The sequence below is a fragment of the Sorex araneus genome, chromosome 2 (genome assembly GCF_027595985.1).
Source record: "Sorex araneus isolate mSorAra2 chromosome 2, mSorAra2.pri, whole genome shotgun sequence".
Lineage (NCBI taxonomy): Eukaryota > Metazoa > Chordata > Mammalia > Eulipotyphla > Soricidae > Sorex > Sorex araneus.
In genome coordinates this window covers 127177994-127204675 of record NC_073303.1, presented here as the reverse complement: position 1 = coordinate 127204675, position 26682 = coordinate 127177994, and the positions used below count along the sequence as shown (strand labels likewise).

Here is a 26682-nt window from a genome sequence, read left to right as displayed (position 1 = left end):
TAACACGCCCCGGACACGCCCACATCCCCAGACCCCGCCCCCAGTCCCGCCGAGCGGCGAGCGCTGGGTCCAGACGCGCCACACACCGGCTGAGCTCTCGAGGGAGGCGCGCGCAGCTTGCAGCGACCGCGACCGGCGCGACGCGACGACCCCCGACTCAGACGTGCGGAGTTGGGCGCGCGCTCGCGCCCCTGCGGCCGGCAGCCATGAAGATGGGCGCCCCCTGGACGCGCTTCTACTCCAACAGCTGCTGCCTGTGCTGCCATGTCCGCACGGGCACCATCCTGCTGGGCGTCTGGTACCTGGTGAGCGCCGCGGGCCCCGCGCCCCCCTCGCGGCGCGGCCCTGCCCGGGGGTCGCCGAGGAGCCGCCCGAGCCCCGCTGGACGCCCGGCCTGGGGGAAACGTCCCGCCCTGGCCGCGCCCCCGGCCGGTCGTGGGGGGGGGACCCCCGGGCACGTGGCCTCCCGCTCGCCCCCTTCCCGATCCCGCGCGCGCCGCACGCCCCTCTGAGTGCACCCTCCAGCCCCCTGCGTTGTGGTTGGGAGGTCTCAGAGTCTGCAGCTGCTCCGCGGCCCTGGGGAGGCGGTTCCTAGCCGCTCGCGGCGGGTGAACCCGAACCGAACCCGAACCCTACCCCCTGCACCGCGGGCTCATCCTCCACGCCCACCACTGGGCTGTCTGGTGCGCTCTGCAATTCTAGTGAGGCGACGTGTTTATCGGGCGTTGGGGTGCGAGGTTGCCTGCAGCGGTCTTGCCCAGTGCCCGACCCACGCCGAGGCTGGCACGCCTGGACCGGACCACGGCAGAGCGGTGCCTCTTGGTGTTTTGTTTTGCTCTTTTTGGGTCACACCCAGCGATGCTCAAAGGGTACTCCTGGCTCTGCACTCAGGAATTACTCCTCGCGTGCTCGGGGGACCATCTGGGATGTTGGGGAGCAAACCCACATTGGCTGCAAGTAAGGCAAGCGCCCTCCCCACTGTACTATCGTCCGGGCCCCCGATGCCTCTTGGGGGTCCCGGTAACCTCCCCGCTCCCCATCTACATGAGACGCACCAAAAGGTGCAGCGTTAGGCGCAGCGCCTTGGCCAGGGCTTAATTCTGCCTCCTGAGGAACGACCTGAAAGGTGGGACTCGGTCGCTGCTGTTATGCTGTCTCGGTCGGCATGTGGGAGTCCCGGTGTTATTCAGTTTGATTTTAATTAGTTTGTTTTTGGACCACACCCTCTGGTGTTCAGGGGTTACTCCTAGCTCTGCACTCAGGGAGCATTCCTGGCAGTGCTTGGGGACCGCTTGGCATGCCAGCGATCAAATCCAATGCATGCAAGCAAGGCTGTACTGTCGCTCAGGTCCCTTTTATTTCTTGTAGCCGTGAGATGACTACTGGCCATCCCGTGGACATTTGGAACTCTGTGAAGTGGTTAAAAGTCTCTGGGGCAGGGGTGTCTGCCGCGTGAATGCAGGTAGAGTGTTACTGTGCTGTTTCAACTCTAGCAAGGAGCTAAGAGAACGTCAGAGTCATAGCAAGAGGATCGTCAGCGGCCTCTGGGTGATGCAGACAGATTTTCTTACTAATACCTTGTGTGAAAATGTTGTTACCCGAAGTCTTGGAAGCATCAGTGGCTGAAACTCGTGAAATCTAGGGCACTGCATTAGACAAATGCATGATGTTCCGCGGGCCCCAGAGATAGAGATAAATCTCCTTGAGCCTGTTGCTGGCAGTTGTCCAGCCAGACCAGAGCAGCGCTGTGATGGCTCCTGGGGTGAAACAAAGGAATGCAGAGTGCTACCAAACAGCCCCCAGGCCCCAGCACAGTTGGAGGGAGCGGGTCCCTCTGCCAGGCTGCTGTGGGCTTCCGGAATTGAGCTTCCTCCCTCTTCCCATCCCTTTATGGCAAACTTTGGGTGGTTTTGGGGGGTGGTACAGCTTCAGGGAGAGTCCCTGGCTTGCACATAAGGGAGTTGGGGCGGTCAGCCAGGCTTTCTGGGTTGCCCTTTGTTCTGTGGATAATGAGGGAGATAGGGAGGGTGGCCTGGGTGTTTGCTGCCTCTCTTGGCCTCTCCTGGGCCCCGGGCTCGCCTCTGTTCCTGGCAGTGCTTCAGATAACAGGGGGAAGCACTTTGCTCACTAGTTCCAGGTGCCCATGGCAAGTGCTGGGAAGCGGATGTCTTTCGAAAGGTAGCTAGCTTTCTCGGAGCTGTGTGCCTGCTAAGACAAAATCTAGCCTGGCGGTACCTTGACCGCTCAGGGAGTACTCCTAATGGTGCTGGAACAGTGTGGTGTGCTGTGACCGGGATCTCCATCCTCGTAAAACACTGTAGCACTGTAGCACTGTCACTCTCATCCCATTGTTCATTGATTTGCTTGAGCGGGCACCAGTAACGTCTCCATTGGGAGACTTGTTACTGTTTTTGGCATATTGAATACACCTCGGGAAGCTTGCCAGGCTCTACCGTGCAGGCGGGATATTCTCGTAGCTTGCCAGGCTCTCTGAGAGGGACGGAGGAATCAAACCCGGGTTGGCAGCGTGCAAGGCAAACGCCTTACCCATTGTGCTATCGCTCCAGTAAAACAGTGTAGACCACAAAATTCATACGCAGGATATAATTTGGCTGACCAAAAATTTCACTTACCTTTCTTTGGGGTGGTCAGACTCCTGACTTAAAGGTTGTTCCTGGGGGTCTCTTGGGGGTTCCAGTCTGTTCTTACCTCCCTGAGACTTAGGGAACTGTGTTTGGTGGCCACAACAGGCTGTGTTTAGGGATCACTCCTGGCTGCCCGGGAGGTGGCCTGGGGGTTGTTTGTGCTGCAGGAGATCGAAGGCAGCCCCAAGAGCCCTCCTCACTGTCCATTAAAAAACCCAAACTTTTTTGTTTTTGTTTTTTGCTCACACCCGGCATTGCACAGGGGTTACTTCTGGCTCATGCACTCAGAAATTACTCCTGGCAGCGCTTGGGGGACCATATGGGATGCTGGGAATCGAACCCAGGTCAGCCGAGTGCAAGGCAGACGCCATACCCGCTGTGCTATCTCTCCAGCCCCCCCCAAACCCAAACTTTTAAGGTGTGAAGGGATAATTTCTCCTTCAGTCTGGTGACAAAGCATTTAAGATTTGTATGTAGGATCTTGTATATTGTCTTTGCTTTCTTTTTTTCCTTTTTTCTTAGTCTTTAGGTCTCTCAGGAATTACTCCTGGAGGGGCTGGGCCCCATCTGGGATGCTTGTCATTAACCCAGGCTGGGCGCTTACAAGGCAAGTGCCTTACCTGCTGTACTTCTCCCCTTTTTTGGTGGGAGGGGGCACACCTGATGATGCTCTGGTGTGACTTCTCACCCTGTGCTCAGGTTACTTCTGATAATGCCTGGTGGACCTTAGGAGATGCCAGGATGGAAACTGCTATTGCTCCTGAATATTCCATATGGTGATATTCCCAGATGGAAGGTGTGCGTTTCATCGGGCTGGTGTAAACCGCACTCCTTAGCATATCCGAAGCTCCAGAGAGCTCCCTCCTGCTGGGCCCAGTCAGTGCCACCTCTCCAGTTTCCCTAAAGGAGTTTTTCCAATGTGTTTACGTGGAGTACAACCATTCTTTCGTTTTTCTCCATCTTTATCGTAAAGTATGGTTTGAATATGCTACTTTGTTTGTTCTGTTGACAGATGGTCAACATTTGGGTGGTTTCCGGTTTGGTAATTATCGGGAATTGTGTAGGACTAGTTTCATTGTTTGGAGTTATTTTTTCACGGTGCTCAAGATTGAGCACTCTTCTCCGTCATGCAAAGCTTGACTTTGCCAGAGGTGTAGAAATTGCTGCTTATTGGGCAGATGTGATTGAGGGGTCCTGAAGTGTTCAGGGAGGTGGGGGGGGCACGGAGCTAGTTTCCCCGTGGAATGTTACTATTCTCATTCTTTTCTTTTTGGGTCACACCCAGTGATGCTCAAGGGTCATTCCTGGCTCTGTACTCAGGAATCACTCCTGGCAGTGCTCCGGGGACCCCAGTGCTGGGGATCGAACTTGGGTCGGCCCAGGGCAGATGCCCAACCCGCTGTGCTACACTCCAGCCCCCGTGCTCTCATTCTTGACCCACCTTGGTCCCCCAGGAAGTGCATTGCTGAAATCCCGCCAGCCTCCTTGGCCGGCGTGGTCCTTTTTCCACAAGGTTTGTGGCCCCAGCCCCGAGTCCTCCAGGGCCGTTCTCTGGAGCCGGGCATTGCTCTTTGCGGGAAGAGGAACGGCCTGACTAGCCCAGGTTTCCATCTGCGCATCTACCCCAGGGGTAGAGTTTCAGGAGATGGCAATAGTGAAGTGAAGTGGTTTTCTTTAGGGAATATGAGTGCAGCACCAAGAACAATGGTGTTCAGGAGAAAATGTGGGCTTTCTCAGAGGGGAGGACCGAGGGCACCCCAGAAGGTAAAGAATCACATCCAAAGTTGAGGCCCGTGACCCCGGAAACTGGTTTTATTTTTTCTCAAACTGGCCCAATTTTGGATCTTTTATGCAGACAGATAAGATAGTCTGTTGCTTGGACTTGATTACAGAAGAGTTTTTGCATTTTGGGTCACACCCATGATGCTCAGGGGTTAGTCCTGGCTCATGCACTCAGGAATTAGTCCTGGCAGTGCTCAGGGGACCATATGGAATGGCAGGGATTGAACGTGCAAGGATTGAATCAGCTGCGTGCAAGGCGAACACCCCACCTGCTGCACTATTGCCCCGGCCCATTTGGTGATATTTTTATTGTAGTCTTTTGTTCCTCTGAAGCTTTTCCTAAGCCGAGAGGGCTGCCATTCCCATGCCTGTTAAAGTCTTACCAGACCTCAGTTTCTCTTTTTTCCCTTGGATTTTGGGCTGCATTCAGCAGTGCTTAGGGATTTCTCTGGCCCCCAGACCTCAGTTTTTGGAACAACGAAGGGTATCTAGCCATCGTGCCTCAGGACTAATCCTGCTCTTCAGGCTGGTGTTTCCTTGTCAGGGTCCCCTCTCACGTGCAGCTTCCACCTGGTGTCTATAGTCTTGTGGGAAATGGCCACCCAGTGCTCGCAGTGGCCTTGTCCTGGCCTTCCAGCCAGCACTGTGTCGAGCTCTTCCCCACATGAGCCTCAGTCCTGCCATCCCCGCAGGGTGCTGGGGAGTCACCGGCCTGAGTGATGAGCAGCTGTGAGCGTGTGCGTACTGCTGTCAGGGCCGCTGTGAAAGAGCCTTCGTTAGCACTGTGGTCTTTTGGAATCCCTTTTTCTCTTCAGTTTTGGGGGGTTGGGGCACACCCAGCTGTGTTCAGGGCTTACTCCTGGGTTTGCACTCTGGAATCACTCCTGGAGCGCTCAGGGGACCACGGGGGTGCTAGGGATTTCACCCGGATTGGTTTCATAAGTGCTCTGCCTGCTGTGCTATATTACTATCTCCATCCCCCTCCCCCTTGCCCCCTCTGCTTTTTATGTCCCCCACCCCCTTGTTGGGTCACACACAGTGATGCTCAGGGGTTACTCCTGGCTCTGCACTCAAGAAATATTCCTGGGGGCTGGAGTGATAGCACAGTGGGGATGGTGTTTGCCTTGCACGCGGCCGACCTGGGTTTGAATTGCAGCATCCCATGTGGTCCCCTGAGCACCGCCAGGAGTAATTAACTGAATGCAGAGCCAGGAGTAACCCCTGTGCATTGCCGGGTATGACCCAAAAAGCAAAAAATAAAAAGGAAAGGAAGGAAGGAAGGAAGGAAAGAAGGAAGACAGGCAGTGCTCAGGGAACCATATGAAATTCAGGGATTGTACCCAGATGAGCGTCATGCACGGCAAACGCCCTACTCACTGCTCTAGTGATATTCTGCCTGATTCTCGGTTTTGCTCCCACTCCCCGAGTCTAGGCTTTAGTCAGTGCTCACTAGTCTCATAACCAGTCTGCTGCTTCCTAGCTTTGCCGACCCGAGTTCTTTTTTTGTCATTGTTGTTCAGTCTGTTAAAATCGCAGTTTCCTTGGGTCTTTTTCTGAGATACAAATAGAAACTTGTTAACCCTCCTGCACAAAGACCTTGGGTTACACAGGGAAGCCCTTGTCTGTGACTGGTGTGGACCTGCGTGAAACTGGCTTTAGAGATTAGCACAGTCGCTGCCCCCTTTCTCGCTCATTGCTCCCGGCCTCTCCGAGCCTTATTCACTCGTTCATTCATTCCTACCTACCTGCGCTCTTTGTTCCGTAATACTGAGGCCAGCTCCTGAGATTTGCTCTGTTTGGACAAACTTACTTGTCCCTGCCCCCGACTCAACCTACACCAGGGGTGCAGGGTTAGGACATGCTGCTCAGTAGGTCTGAGCTGGCTCATTCCCTCGGACTTAGTCACGAGTACATGCAAACACTGTGAAACGTCTTGGTGGAGGTTAATTTTCCCAGGCACCCTGTTGCCTGTAGAGGGATGAGTCAAAGGATCCGAGACTTACAGAAAGAGGAAGAGTTTGGAGGATCGTAAAAAGTAAAAAGTAACCTGATATACTCCTGCGCCTTTTGGAACTTTCTTTTTTTAAGCAAATACTTAATGGAATGACCTTCAGGGTGCTGGGGGCGAATCCGTGGGTTGAGGGCCAGTGCCCACACCACGGGGAGGGAGGGATAAAGAGAACAGAGGTGTCTGCCTTGCAGTTCACCACCCAGGTTTGTTACTTGCACCTCCCATGGTCCCCCACACCGCCAGGAGTAAGCCCCGAGCGCAGCAAAACACACAAGCAATGGAACAAAGAGCCAGGGTTGGCCGTGGAGTTCCCAGCACAGAGCAGGTGCTTGGCTTTTGTGGGCTCTGTGGTACCCCCGCTGGGAGAGCCCAGTGAGCAAACGCACGAGGAGACGGCGTGGCCAAGGCCACCTGGCTCCTTCTGGCCCTGTCGGCACCCTCAGCCCCACCTGGGCACCTTCCAGGAGATGCCACGTCAGAAGGCTCCAGTGGCTGGCGTCCTGCTACGTGCTCCAGTGGCTGGTGCTCCAGTGGCTGGTGTCCTGCTATGCCTCGCAGGAGAACCCTGCACACAGGCGCCCGCCTGAGTTCCAGCTCTGCGGATGGTCCCTCAGGCACCACCAGGAGTCAGCCCTGAGCACAGAGCTAGGAGTAAACTCTGAGTACAGCCAGGAGTTAGCCCTGAGCACTGCCAGGTATGGCCTCAAACTAGAAAATGAAAGCACTGAGGGAAAGCTGGAATGAAGCGAGTGGGAGGAAGCTGCAGCCAGGCCTGGCTCCAAAAATGACTGGCGGGGGGAAGGGGGGGCGTTTGTACCAGGTCCCTGGGCGGAGAGGGAGGGCACTGCCGGGCATGCTGGCCAGTGAGGTCAGTTCCAGAGCACTGAAGGGCCCGTGCCTGCGAGAGAGGATGAAATGTGGAGAGACAGAGGGGCTGCAGCCTGTTGCCTTTCCAGGCGCTACTGGTTTTGAGATGATTTTGCTTGAGCCTAAAATTTTTAATTTAAAAAATTATTTTAAAGTTGTCTCTTCTCTTCCTTTTTCCTTTCCCTGTGGGGGCGGGGGGGACGCCCAGGGCTTACTCCTGGCTCTCCGCTCGGGGATCACTCCTGGTGGGGCTTGGTTGGGGCCAGAGGGTTGCCCGTAACTGAATCGAGGTTGACTGCATGGAAGTTTTGAACCCTTTGCCGTCAGGGTTCAGGTAGTGCAAACGTGGGCCCTGTCCAGGGAAGGCTGCCTCCTTGCCCTTCACCTTACTCCAAAGCTGGGCCTCTTGAAGGTTTCATGCTGGTTCCTGGGGCTCATGCCCATCTCCCCCTGCTCCCCTCGCTCCCGGTGGGCTGGCTCTGGCCGCCTTGGCCTTGGCACATGGTTTTCTTTGTCTGGATCTTTGTTCTCAGGCAGAAGATCAGTTTGTGTTACGTGGTTTACCTTCTGAGAAGGGACAGCCCGAGTCACTATTTTACTCTGACGTTTCTTGTGTCCAAGATGTGACTGGAAGGCCTGGCTAGGTTTGTCACTGTTCATATGACGATTGTTTTCTTTTTAGAGAATCAGGTCTTGTAACAACTTCCTAAATATTTTACATTGGAAAAAGAAATTTTTTATTCTGGGGGCAGTTGACCCCCAGGGGTGTGGTGTGCTAAGAGTTTCCTCCAGGCTCTGAGCTCAGGGCTCACTGCTGGCAGAGCCTGGGGTACTGGGCCATATGTGGCACCAGGATTGGACCGGGGTCAGCGACACGCAAGGCAGCAGAAGCATCTTGACCACTGCTCTCTCTTCAGTCCACTCTACTGCTCACACTGGATTCTTGTTACTTGGTTGTAATTTTACTTGGCCATTCTCTTAGATTTGGGGATCCCTGAGGAGTTTACAAAAGTCTAATCCACTTCAGTAATTGGACAGGGTTGGATCAGTAATACTGTCAGAACCAGGGAAGAGGTGACCCAGGGGAAGTAAATTAATAGAAAGGAGCCAGTGAGGGGCCGAGAGATCGTATGGCCAGAGGACGTGCTTGTTTTGCGTGCAGTCAGCCTGGGTTTGACCCCCAGCACCCCCTGTGGTCCCCTGAGCTTCATCTGGAATAATTCCTGCATGCGGAGCCAGGAGAAACTCCGGAGCATCAGGTCTGTGGCCCAAAAAGCCCCACCCAAAAGGGAAGAGTTCCTGGCTGGTTGCTGGAGCAGGACAGCCGAGGCCCCGCCGTGCCTGCCTTCACACGTGTTCCGGCTGGCTGTGCGCTGGGCTGAGCTGTGGCCACCACATAACCTGCGCCCGAGTCTCCACCCTCCAGGACCTGGGTCTCGTTTGTGTGAGTCTTGTACTGGGTCAGAACCGGTGACTGAGTGATCTCCGTTCTCTCTTCTGGGAAGAGCCTCTTCCCCAGCACCCTTGGGGCCTTGACTGCATTTGACCTTGACCTGATTGTGTTTCATAACCGCGGGGAAGCCCGTCGAGTCCCCTGGGTCCACCCCGCGTGCTCAGTGGTGTGCCAAATCCCCAGCTAACAATCCAGTCTTACATAATAATCGCAGTCTGTCCATGTCCCCGGCCCGGCCTCTGCTGTGGAAATCCCCGTCTGATCACGAGTGCAGTGCGATAAGATGCACTTGCTGCCATGCTCCCCATTTTCTTTCTTTTTTCTTTTTGGGCCACACCTAGTGATGTTCAGGGGTTACTCCTGGCTCTGTGCTCAGGAATTACTCCTTCAAGGCAAACACCCTACCTCTCTCTAGCCCCTATGCCCCCATTTTAACTCTCCCAAGCTCCCCGGGTTAACAGTAAATATTTTGCTTTTGTAGTGTTCTTTTTAAAACTCTCTGGTGGGGGGCCTGGAGCGATAGCACAGCAGGTAGGGCGTTTGCCTTGCACATGGCTGGCCTGGGTTCGATTCCCAGCATCCCATATGGTCTCTTGAGTAATTCCTGAGTGCAAAGCCAGGAGTAACCCCTGTGCATTGCCAGGTGTGGCCCAAAAAGAAAAAGACTGGTGGGGGGGTTGGAGCGGGCAGTGATTCTCTGGGTCGATTCCTAGCTAAGAGCTGAAGAAGTACAGTGCCAGGGATGGACCCGGCCCCAGAACAGGCTCATATCATTTCAGCCGACCTTCTTTTCTTTTTTTTTTTTTTTTTTTTTTGCTTTTTGGGTCACACCCAGCGATGCTCAGGGGTTACTCCTGGCTTTACACTCAGGAATTACTCCTGGCGGTGCTTGGGGGACCATATGGGATGCCGGGGATCGAACCCGGGTCGGCCGCGTGCAAGGCAAACGCCCTACCCGCTGTGCTATCGCTCCGGCCCCCTTTTTTTTTTTCTTTTTTTGCTTTTTGAGCCGACCTTCTTTTCATCCACGGTTCATCTCGTAGCCTTTTCAAAGAGAAGCACGTAGAGGGATGAGTTATGTAGAACGCTTGACAGTTTATCAGAGAACATCTTTGCCAAGCATGTGCCTGCCGGGGCTTAGTCGATCTACAAAGCCTGCCTCAGTACAGGTTTCTGTTGGTGTGGCGGGGCCAGGTCCCGAGGAGCCTGCTCTCAGCACGTCCCAGAGGAGTTGCTGGACGCATGCTCTAAATGTGCCGGGACGTTTCCTTTGCAGAGAAACTCGGACCGTGCTTGCCGTGACCAGAGGCCATGGTGATTGGCCAGGAGCAGGGAGAGATGCGCAGGCTGAAGTGTGAACAGAGGGCCAGGAGAGTGACTGCACGTCCCACCAACCTTCCCACCCCTCTCAGGGTCACAGGGCAGTGCCGGGGGGGGGGGGGCGCCCCCTGTGATGCCTGCAGTAGACTTGGGCAGGCAGAGCACAGCACTCTGGGGTATGCGCCATCTCCTGAGCCCTGGGGTCTTCGGAAAAGGAACCTCATGCTGGAGCATCTGTTTCAGTATCCCACGGCGTACTCTGGTTCCTTGTGATTCTTTATGCTGTCAGGCGTGCATACTCTGGTTTATGGCTATTTCTTTGGGGTCGTGTTTCTCAGCCACAACTGGGAGTGAATCTGAGTCAGCCGCATGCAAGGCAAGATGCCTTAGCTGCTGACCTATTTCTAACTTCTTTTTATTTGGCTCTGTGCTCAGGAATCACTCCTGGCCGTGCTCGGGGGACCATATGGGATGCCTGGGGTTTAACCCCGGGTGGCTTCGTGCAGGATAAGCGCCTTAGCCTGCTGTACCGTCTCTCTGTCCTGAGAGCTCTCGGGGAAATAGGCCACTCGCAGCTCAAAGCTGCTGAACCCAAGAACAGCGTGGCCCCGCGTGGTGTTGCCCCTTGTTGGCCCCCACTCCCAGGCTCTGAACGGGTCGGGGAGGGGGTGTCAGTCTCAGTGCATCTGAAGGAGGCCACTTTGCTAAAAAACAGACTTCTAGGTGAGCACCGCATTAAAATCATTAAATTAAAAAATATTTATTAATGTAGGAGTACTACTGCTTATTCAGCCATCGAGTAAAGCTATAAAGTCATCCCCCCGCCCCCATGACGTGCAGTAGACCAACCAGATCAATTTGGGAGCCTCTGTCTCTGGAATGGGACTTGCTAAATTTCCTGTGGCCCCTTTCTCCATGAGAAACTGTTATGTAACCCTTGGCATTTAGGTAAAACAGGCATGCCATAAAAGATATATATACTTATGACAAATCACGAAGAGATTTATAGCTAAGCAAATTTGTTATTGTTTTGGGGTCACACCAGCAATGCTCAGGGCTTACTTTTGGCGGTGCTCAGGGACCACTTGGGACAACAGGGGTCAAACTGAAGTTGGCCACATGCAAGCAAGTGTCCTTCTGTACTCTCACTCCAGCCCTGTTAAGCAATTTTTAAAGATGTATTTTTGAGGGGGACCGGAGCAATAGTACAGTGGGTAGGGCATTTTCCTTGCACTCGGCTGACTTGTGTTCCATCCCCAGCATACTATATGGTCCCCTGAGCACGGCCAGGAGTAATTCCTGAGTGCAGAGCCAGGATTAACCCCTGAGCATTGCCAGGTGTGACCCAAAAATCTAAAAAAAAAAAAACCCAAAAAACAAAGACTCTTGTCTTGCATGTGGGAGGCCCTGCTTAGCTTCCCAGCACCCACTTGAATCCTCTGAGTCATGCCTGGAGTGATTTTTTTTTTTTCTTGGTATTTGGTCCACACCAGCGATGCCCAGGGTTTCCTCCTGGCTTTGCTCTTGGGAATCACCATTATTGGTGGTCAAGGGACCATATGGGATGCTGAGGTCGAACCCTGGTCGGCCATGTGTGAAGCCAACGCTCTACCCAATGAACTATCGCTTCGGCCCCAGGAGTGAGTCTTAAGCACAGACCCAGGAACCAGCTCTGCACACAGCTGGTTGTGTCCTAAAAATATGCAGACACAATGAAATGGAGATGCACCAGAAACGGGCAGGTGGAATGCATGGGGCGGAAAGGTGACGGGGAGCTTGGAAACAGTCAGGTTTCAGGTGCGAGTGTCGACAGAGGTTGAGCTGCCGTAGCTTGAACAGTGTTCCTTTGGGGCTTTTTCTCTTTGAGGGGCCACACCTGGCAGTGCTCAGGGCTTACTCTTGTCCCTGCACTCAGGAATTCCTGGCAGCGTCGGGGAGACCGTAAGGATGCAGGGGTTGAACCGGGTCTATCGGTCTGTCTTGTGCGGGACAGTCGGTCTGACTGTGGGACAGTCGGAGACCACCCCTGGTGAGCTGCGGGGAGGGGGATGGCACGGGGGGTGCCGGGGATGGAGCCTGAGTCTGCTGCATGCAAGTTGAGCACCCGCCCTCCCCACTGTACGACCCCTGCAGCCTCTTGGGCGATGTTCTCTACTCCTGAGCCTTGGTGTTCTCATCTATAAAATGGGGATAACCAAACAATTGGGTTCTTTCAGGACTCGGAGACGTACCCTCACACACTTAGCGTCATACCCGGCTGTTGTCCACTTGAAATACAAGTAGAACCAAACTGTGGGCAGAGGCGGAGCTGCTGGAGGTGGTGTCTGGAGTCCCCAGACACAGGCTGGGCTCTGGCCACTCGAGTAAAGGTGCCATTGCTCATTAGCATGTGCCTGGGCATGGGGTCCACCAGGACGGCGGGCACTCGAGAGGCCCCGTGTCCCTTGGCTGCTCCTTGGACACCGGCAGAGTATCTGCGTGGGTGCCCACCACAGTGGGGGTCTGGTGCTGATTTAAACTTGAGGTCACTGGGATTTCCCACCCTCCGGGTGTTGTAAGGGAGTTCGCTTGACCACACCCAAGGCCGTCCCAGGCAAGGGAGCAGGAGATTTTGCTGATCAGCGTCTGGGAGGCCTGCAGGTGGGCAGGGGAGCAGTCCCTGAGACTGTGCCGAGCAGAGGCACCGAGCACTTGGAACAGGAAGAATCCTGGCCACGCAGCATGCTTGGGGACAGAGGGGAGGAGAGCAAAATAAGGGGCTGTTTGACGGCAGTGCTGCATGAGGTACATCGAGGCAGGAAGTGTATAGCACGGGACTTGAAGGTGTGTGTGTGGGGGGCCCTTCTGATGGCACTCAGTGTTTGTGCCCCGGCCCGGATCCCAGGATGGTACGCTCAGTCCCGGCCTGAGTTAGGGGAGCCCAGCGAGCCCTCACGGCTGACCCTCTGTCCCTCCCGCAGGTCGTCAACGCCGTGGTCCTGCTGATCCTGCTGAGCGCCCTGGCCAGCCCAGACCACTACCGCTTCTCCAGCTCGGAGCTCGGGCGGGAGTTTGAGTTCATGGACGATGCCAGTGAGTACATCTGTCTGCGGTCCTCTCTGGAGGCGGGGGCTGGCACTCCCTGTGGCCTGTGGGCCCCGCCCCCTGCGTGCAAAGCGCTTGCTGGGTCTCGAGCCCGGTTTCAGTGCTTTCAAGGGCAGGGAACTGGGCTGCTAGTTTTTCTTGCTAAATTACAAATATTGATTCAGGGAGCCACTAAAACTGGTACTTAAACTTTCCTCCCATCGATACAAATCAGATTAATAGACATTTGTGTCCTGGCTTGCATTTTTCCTCTACTAAATGCAGCAGTCTAAATTAAGATTTCCCTCCCCTCCCGCACAATCTTCTGTCAACATTGTTTTCAGTTTTGTCTTGTCATTTTGGGGCCCACTGGGTTGCAGCCAGTGGTGCTAGGGAGGCAATGTTATGCCTGGGATTGAACCTCCGCCCCTCCCCCCACACACTGTGCTCCAGCCCTTGGCGCCACCTCTGTAACCTAATTTATCAGTTTTTATTTTAATTTATTTTTTAAAGTTTACTGGAAAGTAGAAGAGAGAAGAACACCAGGGAGGAATTTGGTATAGGACTAAGATGTAACCGATTTATTTTATTTTATTTTATTTATTTTATTTATTTTTTTTTGCATTTTGGGTCACACCTGGCGGTGCACAGGGGTTATTCCTGGCTCTACACTCAGGAATTACCCCTGGCGGTGCTCAGGGGACCATATGGGATGCCGGGGACCGAACCCGGGTCGGGCGCGTGCAAGGCAAACGCCCTACCTGCTGTGCTATCTCTCCAGCCCCTGACTGATTTATTTTGTGTGTGTGTGTGTGTGTGTGTGTGTGTGTGTGTGTGTGTGTGTGTGTGTGTGTGTGTGTGTGTGTGTGTGTGTGTGTGTGTGTGTGTGTGTGTGTGTGTGTGTGTGTGTGTGTGTGTCTCACACACCCAGCAGTGCTCAGATTATTCCTGGCTCTGTGCTCAGGAATTACTCCTGGCTGTGCTCAGAAACCATATGGGAATTCAGGGATAGAACTCTGGCCGGCCGCCTGCAAGGTGAATATCCTACCTGCTGTGCTGTCATTCTGGCCCCAAATTACTAACTTTTAAATAACTGCTTTGAAGGTTGGCCTTGCATGTGTCTTGTCTATTTTGTATCGGTATCTCACTTCATTCTAAAAGTAGTGCTGGGGGGCTAGAGTGATAGCATAGCAGGTAGGGCGTTTGCCTTGCTTGCAGCCAACCTGGGTTCGATTTCCAGCATCCCATATGGTCCCCTGAGCACCGCCAGGAGTAATTCCTGAGTGCGGAGCCAGGAGTAACCCCTGTGCAGAGCCAGGTGTGACCCAAAAAGCAAAAAAAAAAAAAATTAAACGTAGTGATAGGGACTGGAGTGATAGCACAGCAGGGGGCGTTTGCCTTGCACGCGGCCGACCTGGGTTCAATTCCCAGCATCCCATAAGGTCCCTGAGCACTGCCTGGAGTAATTCCTGAGTGCAGAGCCAGGAGTAACCTCTGTGCATCGCTGGGTGTGACCCAAAAAAGAAAAAAAAAAGTATTGATGCTAGGAACAGGGAGGACAGGGCTTTGTCTGAGGATGCCCGGGGCTCTGTCCCCAACCCTGTGGGTCCCCTGCACTGTGCGGGGTGGGGGGAGAGACCCCCAAATTGCTAAGCCAGCTCTTGAGTTACTCCTGCGCTGCACTTAGGGGTCACTTAGGACAGAATCAAACCTGGGCTGGTGCTCAAAGCCTTCCCAGCGGCACTGCCACTGCGGCCTGTGAGCTTTTAGACCTGGAGAGATAACTTAGCAGATCGGACTCCATCAGCTTGCAGGGGGTCCCCTTAGGGAAGCCCGAGGGGTCTGCCCCCACCCTTAGATCAGAGGACCTGATCATCTTCTAGGTGGGCTCTCTGGGTGGTGCTGCCTGAAAAGGGAGGGGAAGCGCCAGCCTGCTCCGAGCCGAGGGCTGGCTGGAGAGACCCGACTCCCAGGTTTGATCCCTGGCACCACATGGTCCCCTGAGCACCAAGCCAGGAGTAGCTCCCAGGCATCACCAGCACCACCCCGGTGCTGTTTTATTTTGAATTTTGAGGCCATACCGAGTGGCGTCGCCTCACAATGGAGACGTTACTGGTGCCCACTCGAGCAGATCGATGAGCAACAGGATGACAGTGTCCCAGTGGTGCTCCGGGCGGACTTAGGGTATCTAACAGGGTGCCGGGGATTGAACACAGGTTGGCTGCTTACACGGCAAGCGCTGTGCCCGCTGTCCCCTCTGTGGTCCCCGGGGGGGTGCTCTCCAAATGCTGTGGGGCCCATGGATTTCCTCAGTGAGGAGAAGATGCTCAGTGGTTCCAGAGGTTCCGCACGAAGATCCCTTGGTTGATGAGAAGCGGATCCATCCAGGGGACCAGGTGTGGGATGTGTGCCAGTTTGGGGCATTTCTCTAGTCCAGACCACGCTGGGGGGAAGGGGAGGGCAGGTTCTGGGGGTCTGACCGACACGTTGCTGGTATGGGCCTGAGTGGTAGCAGTGCTCAGGGGTCCACGTGGTGCTGGGGACGGAGCCAGGACTGGCTTCGTACAAGCCACCGGGCAGTCGCACTCGTACATACACCCCACCCACCCCTCTGCCTCTGGGGCTTTTGCCTTTTAACCTGCTTTTCTTCCTTGTTTTGTCTTTGGGCCACAGCTGCTTGTGCTCAGGAGTCTCCTCAAGGCCTGGGGCTGGATGGGGCGGCGAGAACTGACCCCAGGCTGGCCGTGTGCAAAGGCCAAGGCCCTGCCCTCTTGCTGTACCGTCACTCTTACCCTTTTAATCAGTTTTTAGTTTTTGAGCCCAAGGTGCTCAGGGCTAGCTCTAGGCTCTGTGTTCAGGGGTCACTCCTGGTGGTGCTCTGGGGCCGGATGGAGTACGGGGTCCAGGATCCAACCTGGGCCGGCCCTGTGCAAGCGCCCTGCCCTCGGTGTCTCCCCAGGCCCCCGTTTTGTTTTCAGCGGAGGCACTGTGGTTTACAGAAAGTATTCATGCTGAGTCCCAGCATGCAGCGCTCCAGCACCAGCCCCTTCTCCGGCACTTGCTTCCCTCCACCCGTGTCCCAGGTTCCCTCCTGCCTCAGCTGCTGCCAACAGGCACCTGTGCTGTGAGTGCCGAGTTGGTAGGTGCCATCCACCCCCTCCTGCACCGCCTCCCGCCCCGCAGGCCCACTGAAGACCAGTCCCCAAGTGCTCCCTTTCTGTTGCCTTTGGGTGTTTGGTATTTTTCCCCTGTTTCTTTATAGACTGCAGGAGGGAGGCCCCGCCCTCCAACTCAACACTCCTCCTCATGCCCCTGCGCCAGCCAAGTAGGAGCAAATTTCAGGATTCCCCTCCCTCCCTCCCTTTCATCCCTCCCTCCCTCCCTCCTTCCTTCCCTTCCTCCCACTTTCCCTCCCTCCCTCCCTCCCTCCCTCCCTCCCTCCCTCCCTCCTTCCTTCCCTCCCTCCTTCCTTCCTTCCTTCCTTCCTTCCTTCCTTCCTTCCTTCCTTCCTTCCTTCCTTCCTTCTTTCCTTCCTCCCTCCCTCCCTCCCTCCCTCCCTCCCTCCCTCCCTCCCTCCCTCCCTCCCTCCCTCTCTTCCTTCCTTCCTTCCTTCCCACCCACCCTTCCCATCAAGTAGTGTCTTGTCCGGACAACCCTGCCCCTTTTGATTCTCAGGAAGGCTGTGGGCTATTCCATCAGTGCTCGCTTCATACCTGGCTCCCCTGAGTGGAAGGACTGTTGCGGTGAGCACTGTTTCAGGAGCGGGATTTTTTTTCTCAGGCCAGAAGTCTAGAAATAGGTTCTCACTGGAACCCTACGGTTCTGTTGACTCTGCTAATCCTGCTCATCTTCCCCCATTTGCTCTGGCCATGCTGGGTTGGGCCAAGGGACAGCCTTGGCGCCATTCGCTGACACCAAAGGCTTGCCGGCGTGTCGGGCTCTACAATAGTAATGGGGGCCGGAGCGATGGTCCAGTGTGCAGAGCTGTCGAGTCGTCCGTGGCCAGTGCGGACTCGATCCCTGGCAGCCATACAGTCCCCTGAGCCTGCTGGGAGTAATCCCCGGGCACAGCCTTGTGTTGATGGTGTGCCCAGCACCCCACCCCAAAAACCAACAACAGATAGTAATGTTTTATATTATTTTTAAATTTTTTAAAATTTTTTGCTTTTTGAGTCACACCCAGCAGTGCACAGGGGTTACTCCTGGCTCTGCACTCAGGGATCACTCTTGGCGGTGCTGGGGGACCATATGGGATGCTGGGAATTGAACCCGGGTCAGCCTCATGCAAGGCAAACGCCCTACCCGCTGTGCTATCACTCCAGCCCAGTAATGTTTTGTAATGTCGTGGATATTAATCCAGTGCATTTGGAGTTTCTCACTTTATGTACAGAATGGATTGCTTATAGTTTTCTTTTTTTTTGTTTGTGGGTTTTCTTTTTTCTCTTTGTTTTCTTTTTCCGTTTTTGGTTTTTGAGTGACACTCAGCATTGTGCAAGGTCTGCTCTTGGCCCTGTGCTCAGAGACGGCTCCCGGTGAGGCTCCATGGACCGTATGAGGTGCTGGGGTTCGAAGCCAGGCCGGCTGCACACAAGGCAAATGCCTTTCCCGGCTGTACCATCTTTCCAGGCCCCCCAAAATTTATTTTTGAAAAGTTGAATTGGTCTCTGGGCTTAGAGTGTAAATGGTTGGACCCTTGTTCTGGGAGAGGGGCGCTCGGCGGGCTGGTGTGGTAGTTGGCCCTGCTGTGGTCCCTGGTACCGTGTGGAACCCCTGGCACCTGGACACACGAAGGGAAGCTAAAGCTGAGATCCGGCCCCAGCAGCATGCATAGGAATGGAGTTTCTGGGGTTTTATTTGTGAAAGTTTAATGACTGGCAAAAAAAATCATAGCCGACACTTACTAACTGCAAGCAGCTCACTCGGTGATTTCTGCTCCTGCAGAGGGTCTGTCTTCCCACGTCAGTTCATTCTATTCATCAAAGAGGCACAGTTGGCCCGAGGAAGGAAGTGTCCAGAGAAGTCATCACGAGTGAATGAGCGGAAGGGGCTGGGTTGGCTACTGCCTACACATTGTGTGCACGGCTGGGGCTAATCCAGAAAATAGGGAAACTAGATGGGAGACATCAGTGTGACTTGTGTCTAGTCCGGGAAGACGCGGGAAACTGAATCGGTCACTGCCCTGTGTTTCCGGGGAAGGAAACAAATCCAGGAGATGGAGAAGAGTAAAGTTAGAAGTGGACTGTGGGGCTGGAGCCATAGTACAGTGGGGAGGGCATTTGCCTTGCACACGGCTGGCCCAGGTTCAATCCCCAGCACCCCAAACAACAACTAAAAAATAGACCTTTAGGGGACGCCTGTTGATCTCAGTGACTCACTGACCGAGGGTCAGGGACCCTTTTCCAGTTTGGCCTTTTGTGGCTGTGGTGTGTTTCCAAGTGCGCTTTCCAGGCAGAGCTGTGCCGCCAGGGCAGTGTGACCTCTGGGGCTCTTGCTGTTGGGGCTCCTGTGGGGAGAATTTGGGTTTTGTTTGTGGGCCACACCCAGCGGCGCTTTGGGCTTACTCAGGGAGCACTCTTGGCGGGGCTCAAGGGACCGAAGAGCGTGCTGGTGCTCCAACCTAGGGCCGGCTGCGTGCAGGCGAGCCCCCTACCGGCACGGTGATTAGCAGACACAGTTCCTGACACTCTGAACCCCAGGCTGTAACTAGCACCCTACGTGCAACAGCCTGTGGAAACCTAAACGGAATCAGTTTTGTTGTCTTTTTTTTTTTTTTTTTTGCTTTTTTGGGTCACACCTGGCGATGCACAGGGGTTACTCCTGGCTCTGCACTCAGGAATTACCCCTGGCTGTGCTCAGGGGACCATATGGGATGCTGGGATTTGAACCCGGGTCGGCCGCGTGCAAGGCAAACGCCCTACCCGCTGTGCTATCTCTCCAGCCCCAGTTTTGTTGTCTTTATTTTAGGGGGGTGGGTCCCATGTAGTGTAGGTTCTGGACATGTGCCCCAGCCCTTGGCGCTTTGTCCTCTGGACCTTTGGACTCCATCTCTGGGAGTCCTCCCCGGGCCGTGCTCCGCATCCTCAGGAAGGGCTGCCGGGAGCTCTCGTGCGCCGGGCAGTCGCACGCCCATCACTCTCGCTCCCCATCGGCTGTGCTCTCCAGTTCTGTCGGGACAGTCGTGTTTGCTAGTGACACAGGCGATTCGGTGTGACTTGCATATTCCTTTGTCAGTATAGAATTGTGAAAATGTTCTCGCTTCAGATCGGCATTCAGCAGTATTAAATAGTATATCTTATCGTGAGAGGTGACAGGATGTTTTATCACTTTGTCGTTTTCCTGAGTTGTCAGTTTTGGGGGGCTTTCCCGGTGGTTGGGGGTGTGGAATGGTGCGGGGTCAGGATTGAACCCAGGGCTCCGTGTGAAGCACAGTCACCGGCCCTTAAGTCCGCTCCAAAAAAAGATGAACATGAAAGGTATTTGCTATTGTGTGAGGCAAGTTAATTTTGTAATTTTGCAAGTAATTAAAAAGTATGAAAATAACTTTTAAGATGTAAAATGAGGGTGTTTTTCATCGACTGTCATTAAATCCCAAATGGACCGTGGAGGTTTCCTGGCTTGAAGGTCTGCTGCCTCCGAGAGCGGCGGGGGTGTGGGAAGCGTGGCCGTGCTCCTGACTCTGCTTTCTCTTTGGCAGACATGTGCATTGCCATCGCCATTTCTATCCTCATGATCCTGATCTGTGCCATGGCCACGTACGGAGCGTACAAGGTGAGCCGGGCTCAGAGCGACCCTGGGGACTGGGTGCTTGTCCCTTCTCTGCGGTCCCAGAACCAGTAGTCACTGTGGCCCCGTGAGCTCCTTGAATTGGCTCTCGGCTGGTGCTTTAATGAGTTTCTGTTTCTTTCAGAATAAGACAAGATTGTGTTGAATGCAACAGTATAAAGTTTGGTAACACCGCACCCAGTAACATCTGATTTTTCTCTTCACGTTTAGCAACATGCTTCTTGGATCATCCCGTTCTTCTGTTACCAGATCTTTGACTTTGCGCTGAATGCCTTGGTTGCAGTCACTGTGCTTGTGTATCCAAACTCCATTCAGGAATACATACGGCAGCTGGTAGGTGGCACCTCCAGTGCGGCTTCCCAGTGAGGGGGTTGGGGGGTGGGTCTTGAAAGACACACACACACACACACACACACACACACACGCACGCATGCACGCACATGTGCGCATGTGTGTTTTTAAGCCACACCCAGTGCTCCTCAGGGTTTACTTCTGGGTCTGCACTTGGCAGGGTTCGGGGACTCTAGGGTGCCGTGCATTGAGCTTTGGTCACTTGGGTGTGGCAAGGCAGTCGCCTTAGTCCTTACCCGGTTTCTCTGGCACCTTCTTTCTGTGTTTTACGACTCCCCGCTTACATTACACGAAGTGCTTCGGATCTCCCAGAAGGGCAGGGAAGAGCCGAGTGGCCGGCTTCCCCGTCCCTGCAGAAAGCTTGGCTTAGTGCCCGGGACTTACGGTCCGATGGCGGCAGGGCTTCTCGCAGGCCGCGCTCCCGTCCTCCCCACCCGTGTCCACTGCCCTTCTCATTGTCCCAGGGCCTCGCCACCCCGCAGCCCTGACGGTGAGTGCAGTTCTGTGGGAGTGTTTTTTTTTTTTCTTTTTGGGTCACACCTGGCGTTGCTCAGGGGTTACTCCTGGCTCTGCACTCAGGAGTTACTCCTGGCGGTGCTCAGGGGACCATATGGGATGCCGGGGATTGAACCCGGGTTGGCCTCGTGCAAGGCAAACGCCCTACCCGCTGTGCTATTGCTCCAGCCCCGGGAGTTTTTGTTTTGTAGAACTGCAAAATGAAGCTTTCAGGTGTCACACACAGATTTTGTTGGTTTGTTTTGGGGCAACAGCAGGGCGTGTGCGGAGCTGGGGGCCGTCAGCTGGGGGCCGTCTGTGTCCCGGGAACGAGCCCGAGGAGCGCAGTGCACAGTCCGGACTCTGCCTTCTGTACTGTGACCCGGCCCAGCTTCCTCCCTTCTCAGTGCTGGAGCTGCATCCCTGGCCCCTGGGTTAGCCCTTCCGAGAGTGGTTCCCTGGAACCTGAGCTGACCAGCTTCAGCCCCTCATACAGGTTTTACTTTTTCCCTGGAAGAATAGGCTAGAAGGGGTGTGTGTGTGTCTGTGTGTGTGTGTGTGTGTGTTTGACTTCTTGGGTCACACCTGGCAATGCTCAGGGGTTACTCCTGGCTTTGCACTCAGGAATCACTCCTGGCGGTGCTTGGGGGACCCTATGGGATGCCAGGGATCGAACCCGGGTCGGCTGTGTGCAAGGCAAACACCCTACCTGCTGTCCTATCGCCCCAAGGCCAGAAGTTTTGTAGTCTTCTTTTATTCCTTATTAATTTTTGGGCCACACTGGGTGGTGCAGTAGCCCCTTGTAGCTCTTATTCAGAGTGAGCTGCTTAGGCTGCTCTGACCACATGCCTGGCTCGGCCAGGACAGTCCTGCGTGATGAATAAGGTCGGCTAATGAGACGCTTTTCCTTTGTAGCCTCCCAGTTTTCCCTACAAGGATGATATCATGTCAGTGAATCCTGCTTGCCTGGTCTTTGTTATTCTCCTGTTTATCAGCATCATCTTGACTTTCAAGGTAAGGTGAAGGTTGACGTAAAAAGAAAATGAAAAGGTTCATTCCAGGAATAAAGGAGAGGACAAGTTAGATAGAGATTTGTGCTCCAGCATTGAGGCTTCTCTGGAGGGGAAGAAAGCAGAGTACACCTCGAACGCGGGGTGGGGGAGGGAGCACCCCCAAAGTATGGAGTCCCCCCTCAAGAAGTGACACGGGTCTGCGCCTCTGCTGACTTTACCTTGTTTCAGGAAGAAAAAAAAAAGGACTCAGCGCCCCCAGGATTATTCCAGTGCCCCCTGCGGTGGTCATTTTGGGAAACGTTGGGGTAGAGTAAGGCCACCACACAGAGTCCTGTATCTAGAGCTGTGATTTTTTTTTCTTTTTCCCCTTGTTTAGAGGCTTTTGCTTATTAGAGCTAATACCTGTACCGACGGTGATGCATATAAAAGTTCTGTAACGTGCTTTTCATTGGCATTAAGTTCCTGACCCCGCCTCTGCACTTTAGGTTTACCTGATCAGCTGCGTCTGGAACTGCTATCGGTATATCAACGGGCGCAACAACTCTGATGTCCTGGTCTACGTGACCAGCAATGACACAACGGTATGTGCGATGGCGCTGATGTATCTGCTGTGGGCTCGCGGGCCAGTGCTCGGGACCTGGCTGCACTCGCTGCTTCATTGTTTTCATTTGACTCCGTTTTTGACCCAGCAGCAGTCTCCGGAAGCTGTCCTTCGTAATTCCAGCTACAGGTCTGCAGTGTGGCCATACTGCTTCAGGACTTGGCCGTGCTGACCGTCCACTCCGTATTAAGGGGCCCGTCAGCTGCCCCGGGCTCAGCTCTCTGGCAGGTTTAGTTGTTTTGCTGCACACCTGGCACTGCCTGGGGTTCTGTTCCGGCCCAGCCCGGGGCTGCTCCCACGGTGTATGTGGGTCCACCCCAGCACCCTGCGTGCACTCCAACCTTTTTTTTTTTTTTTTTCTTTTTGGGTCACACCTGGCGATGCACAGGGGTTACTCCTGGCTCTGCACTCAGGAATCACCCCTGGAGGTGCTCAGGGGACCATATGGGATGCTGGGAATTGAACCCGGGTCGGCCGCGTGCAAGGCAAACGCCCTACCCGCTGTGCTATCATTCCAGCCCCCTTGAAAGCCTGTGTGGGGCACGTGCCCGCTTGCTCCGGGGGTGTTTGAGGTTATGTGCTCAGGAGCGACCCCTGGCTGGTGCTGGGGTTTGAGCCGGGGTCAGCTACAGGCAGGGCGGACAGCTTCCTCCATACTTCTTCTCCCCTCACGGTTTTCTTTTTAAAAGTCCGAGAAGCCGATGAGAAGAGGCCCGTTGGAGCAGCGTGACTGTCTGGCCACACGGCTGCTCCGGGGCACCTGTGAGCCGAGTAGCGGCCTGTGTTCAGGCCTGTCTCCGCTCTCCCACCTGCCAGAGCCGCACAGTCACATCCTCACGGTGCAGGTGTTTGCTCTGTGCACCACACCCAGCAGTGCTCAGGGGTCACTCCTGGCGGGGCTCTGGACTGTGTGGGATGCCAGGGATCGAACCTGGGACAACCATGTGCAAGGCAAGTGCCCTCAGTGCTGAGCTATGGCTCCGCCCTGCTTTTTTTTTTTTTTTTTTTTTTTTTGCTTTTTGGGTCACACCTGGTGATGCATGGGTGTTAGTCCTACCTCTGCACTCAGGGGACCATATGGGATGCTGAGAATTGAACCCAGGTCGGCCACGTGCAAAGCAAACGCCCTACCCGCTGTGCTATTGCTTCAGCCCCTAAATTTTTTTATTTTATAAGTTAGTTAACAATATTTGAGGGTGTCATCCCTCCTGGTGTCTCGGTGGCAGCAGTTGTGTGACCAGTGGGACATGTTTTGAATCATTTGCCAATTGTTAGAATTTTTCCATCGGAGTCAATTAGAACAGATTGATTTTTTTTCTGTTCTTTTATTTTTGGTCACACCCGGTGATGCACAGGGGTTACTCCTGGCTCATGCACTCAGGAATTACCCCTGGCGGTGCTCAGGGGACAGTATGGGATGCTGGGAATTGAACCTGGGTTGGTTGCGTGAAGGCAAATGCCCTACCCACTGTGCTATTGCTCCAGCCCCCTAGAACAGATTGATTATTATCGTCCAGTAACATCCGCTTCAGCTGCTGGTGTTGAACTGTTGTCTTGGAGTGAGAAAGGGGCTGGACTTCTTTTTTTTTGGGGGCGGGGGTTACACCTGGTGATGCACAGGGGTTACTCCTGGCTCTGCACTCAGGAATTACCCCTGGCCGTGCTCAGGGGACCATATGGGATGCTGGGATTTGAACCCGGGTCAGCCGCGTGCAAGACAAACGCCCTACCCGCTGTGCTATCTCTCCAGCCCCGTTCTTTTTGTTTTTTTAACTTTTTGCTTCACACCCGGCAATGCACAGGGGTTACTCCTGGCTCTGCACTCAGAAATTACTCCTGGCGGTGCTCGGGGGACCATATGGGATGCTGGGAATCGAACCCGGGTTGGCTGTGTGCAAGGCAAACAATCTACCCGCTGTGCTATCGCTCCAGCTCCTGGACTTCTAACTTGGTCCAGCCCAGTGCCACATCCAGCTCATTTGGGAAACAGCTGCTCCCCATGTGCTGCCCCCCGCCCCATGAGCCCCCGCCCCCAATGTGAAATGAAAAGGAAACTTTCCTTTCCGCTGGGATTTCCCCAACTTTCCAGCTTGAGGTGGTAGTTGGCTTCCTGGCAGCGACAGACGCCTTGGAGTCTGTCCCCAGCCCGGGGGGCCAGCAGCTCTTCCCCTGCCCTGCCCCCCAGGCCAGTCCGGGCTCAGCTGCTTTCCGGGCTCCTCTCCATCCCGCCTGTGTCAGACTCCCCTCCCACGTGCGTCTCGGCTGCGGAACCCCTCCACCCGGCCGCTGTCTCCCGGGGGCCGCACTGTGTGGCTGCTCCCTGTCGGGCTTGTCTCCCGCCCAGCCCCCTGCGCCGCCACGGCGTTGAGAGAGGGCCCGAGAGAGAGGACAGTGGGTAGGACATGGCCTGCACGCGGCGGGCCCAGGTTCCACCCCCAGCAAAACCTAAAAAATAGAAAAAAATATCAAGACAGAAATAAAAGATGGGAACACAAACAAGAGCTGCCGGGGCCAGACTGACAACTGCCCTTCCCAGCAGTGACCCTGTGACTCTGGAAAGGACAGAACCGTGTGCGTGCTCAGATTTCGAGAGCCAGCGTGGGAGAGGGTTTGCGAGGAGCGGTGCTGGGTGCTTCTGGCGGGGTGGGGAGAGAGCCGGCGTAGGTGAGAGCCTGGGAGCACGGGGCCCCCGGGTGACCCGCTGTTGAGGGACGTACTTCCTCCCGGGGACACCCTGGGGTGCGCTGGATTGATGCCAGCCGTGGCTCTGGCTCTTTCCTGATGTTCTTTTCTTTGTATTTGCTTTTTGAGTCACACCCTGTGATGCACAGGGGTTACTCCTGGCTCTGCGGTCAGGAATTACTCCTGGTGGTGCTCGGGAGACCCTATGGGATATGGGGATCCAACCCAGGTCGGCCACATGTGAGGCAAACGCCCTCCCTGCTGTGCTATCGCTCCAGCCCCTTTTGTTCTTTTTAATTTTTTTGCTTTTTGGGTCACACCCAGCGATGCTCAGGGGTTACTCCTGGCTTTGCACTCAGGAATTACTCCTGGCGGTGCTTGGGGGACCATATGGGATGCCAGGGATCGAATCCAGGTCGGCCTCGTGCAAGGCAAACGCCCTACCCGCTGTGCTATCACTCCGGCCCCCTCCTTTTGTTTTATTTCAGCTTCACCAGATTCCTGAGGATTTCTGGTGTGTCTGTGGGGCGAGGGCCCCAATCCTCCTGTGTGTCCCCGCCGTCCAGCGCACGGAGCCGGTTCTCTGTCCCCCCCTAAAGTATTTTCTCCCCTGATGATGGTGGGGCTGGAGCCCAAGGCTTAGGCACGCAAGGCACGTCTCCACCCCGCACCCCCACTCCTGGCTCCTTGGAGTTGAGTGTTTGTTAGAACCCAGTGAGAACTCCAGGCAAATAACTGCAGAATCTGGGAGTGGTGTCCCGGGAGTGTCCGAGAAGGCTGACGCAGTTCACATAGGATTCTTCGGGGAACGCAGTCCTGGCCACTGCAGGATTGTGGACAGGCCATCTGGCTGAGCACTCGGCAGGAAGGGCCCTCGCCAGCCAGGCGGCGGGGCGGTCCCGGGCTCTCCTCGGGAGCACCTTGCAGAGACGTTTGAACGAGTCCTGCTTCCCAAGTCTGAGACAACTCCTGGATTTTTGACCATTTGGAATGATTCTGTTCTATGATGTCAGATTTCGTGACCTTCACTTGAGTCTTTCTCTCCTGCCCGCTGATGTGGCTCCAGGGAATCCCGTCTCCCTGGTAACACGGGGTGTTGTGTTGGGCAGTGCGCCCAGCCCTGGGGTGGACATGTGGAGCCCCGTGACGCCGCTCCTCTAGGCATGTGCCCCGGGGCCGCTGGTATGTGTGGGGTCTGTCTGTGACCCTGCAGCCGGGGCCTCGGGGTCCGACTCTGCATTTGCCACTTGCTGCAGGCCTCGTGCGGGGGGCACGGCACTGCACTGACCCGGTCTCTCTGCCCCCAGGTGCTGCTTCCCCCCTATGATGATGCCAGTGTCAGTGGCGCTGCCAAGGAGCCACCCCCGCCCTACGTGTCCGCCTGAGCCCGGCTGGCTGCCTCCCCGCTGCAGTGCTGTCCTCTGCCTCCGTGGAGATGTCGGGAGGACCCACCAGCATTTGCCCCGAGACCCCTGTGGGGCTGGCAGGCTTCTGTGCTGCCAGCCCAGAGCCGGAGAAGCCCCCTTCCTCCCTGCTGGGCCCCAGAGCCCTGGCACGAGCCCCCAGTCCTGTCCCCTCGGTTTCCAGAACGTGTACAATAAAGCCTCCCTTAGGTA

General features: G+C 55.1%; 1 protein-coding gene across 1 annotated transcript; it reads left to right on the top strand.

The window, feature by feature from the left end:
• The first annotated feature begins 39 nt into the window (after positions 1 to 39).
• LAPTM4B (lysosomal protein transmembrane 4 beta) lies at positions 40 to 26682 on the top strand. The gene is made up of 7 exons (XM_004619888.2): positions 40 to 305; positions 13039 to 13150; positions 19836 to 19909; positions 20135 to 20257; positions 21686 to 21784; positions 22269 to 22364; positions 26374 to 26682. Exons 1-7 carry the CDS (start codon positions 207 to 209, stop codon positions 26449 to 26451), a joined length of 681 nt encoding a protein of 226 aa, XP_004619945.1. The 5' UTR covers positions 40 to 206; the 3' UTR covers positions 26452 to 26682.

Bases quoted from the DNA above. Each gene is read 5' to 3' on its own strand.
- LAPTM4B (XM_004619888.2), top strand. From the start codon at position 207: ATGAAGATGGGCGCCCCCTGGACGCGCTTCTACTCCAACAGCTGCTGC. The intron at 19,910-20,134 runs GTGAGCCGGGCT...CTTCACGTTTAG, and splicing joins CCACGTACGGAGCGTACAAG to CAACATGCTTCTTGGATCAT. The intron at 20,258-21,685 runs GTAGGTGGCACC...TTTCCTTTGTAG, and splicing joins AGGAATACATACGGCAGCTG to CCTCCCAGTTTTCCCTACAA.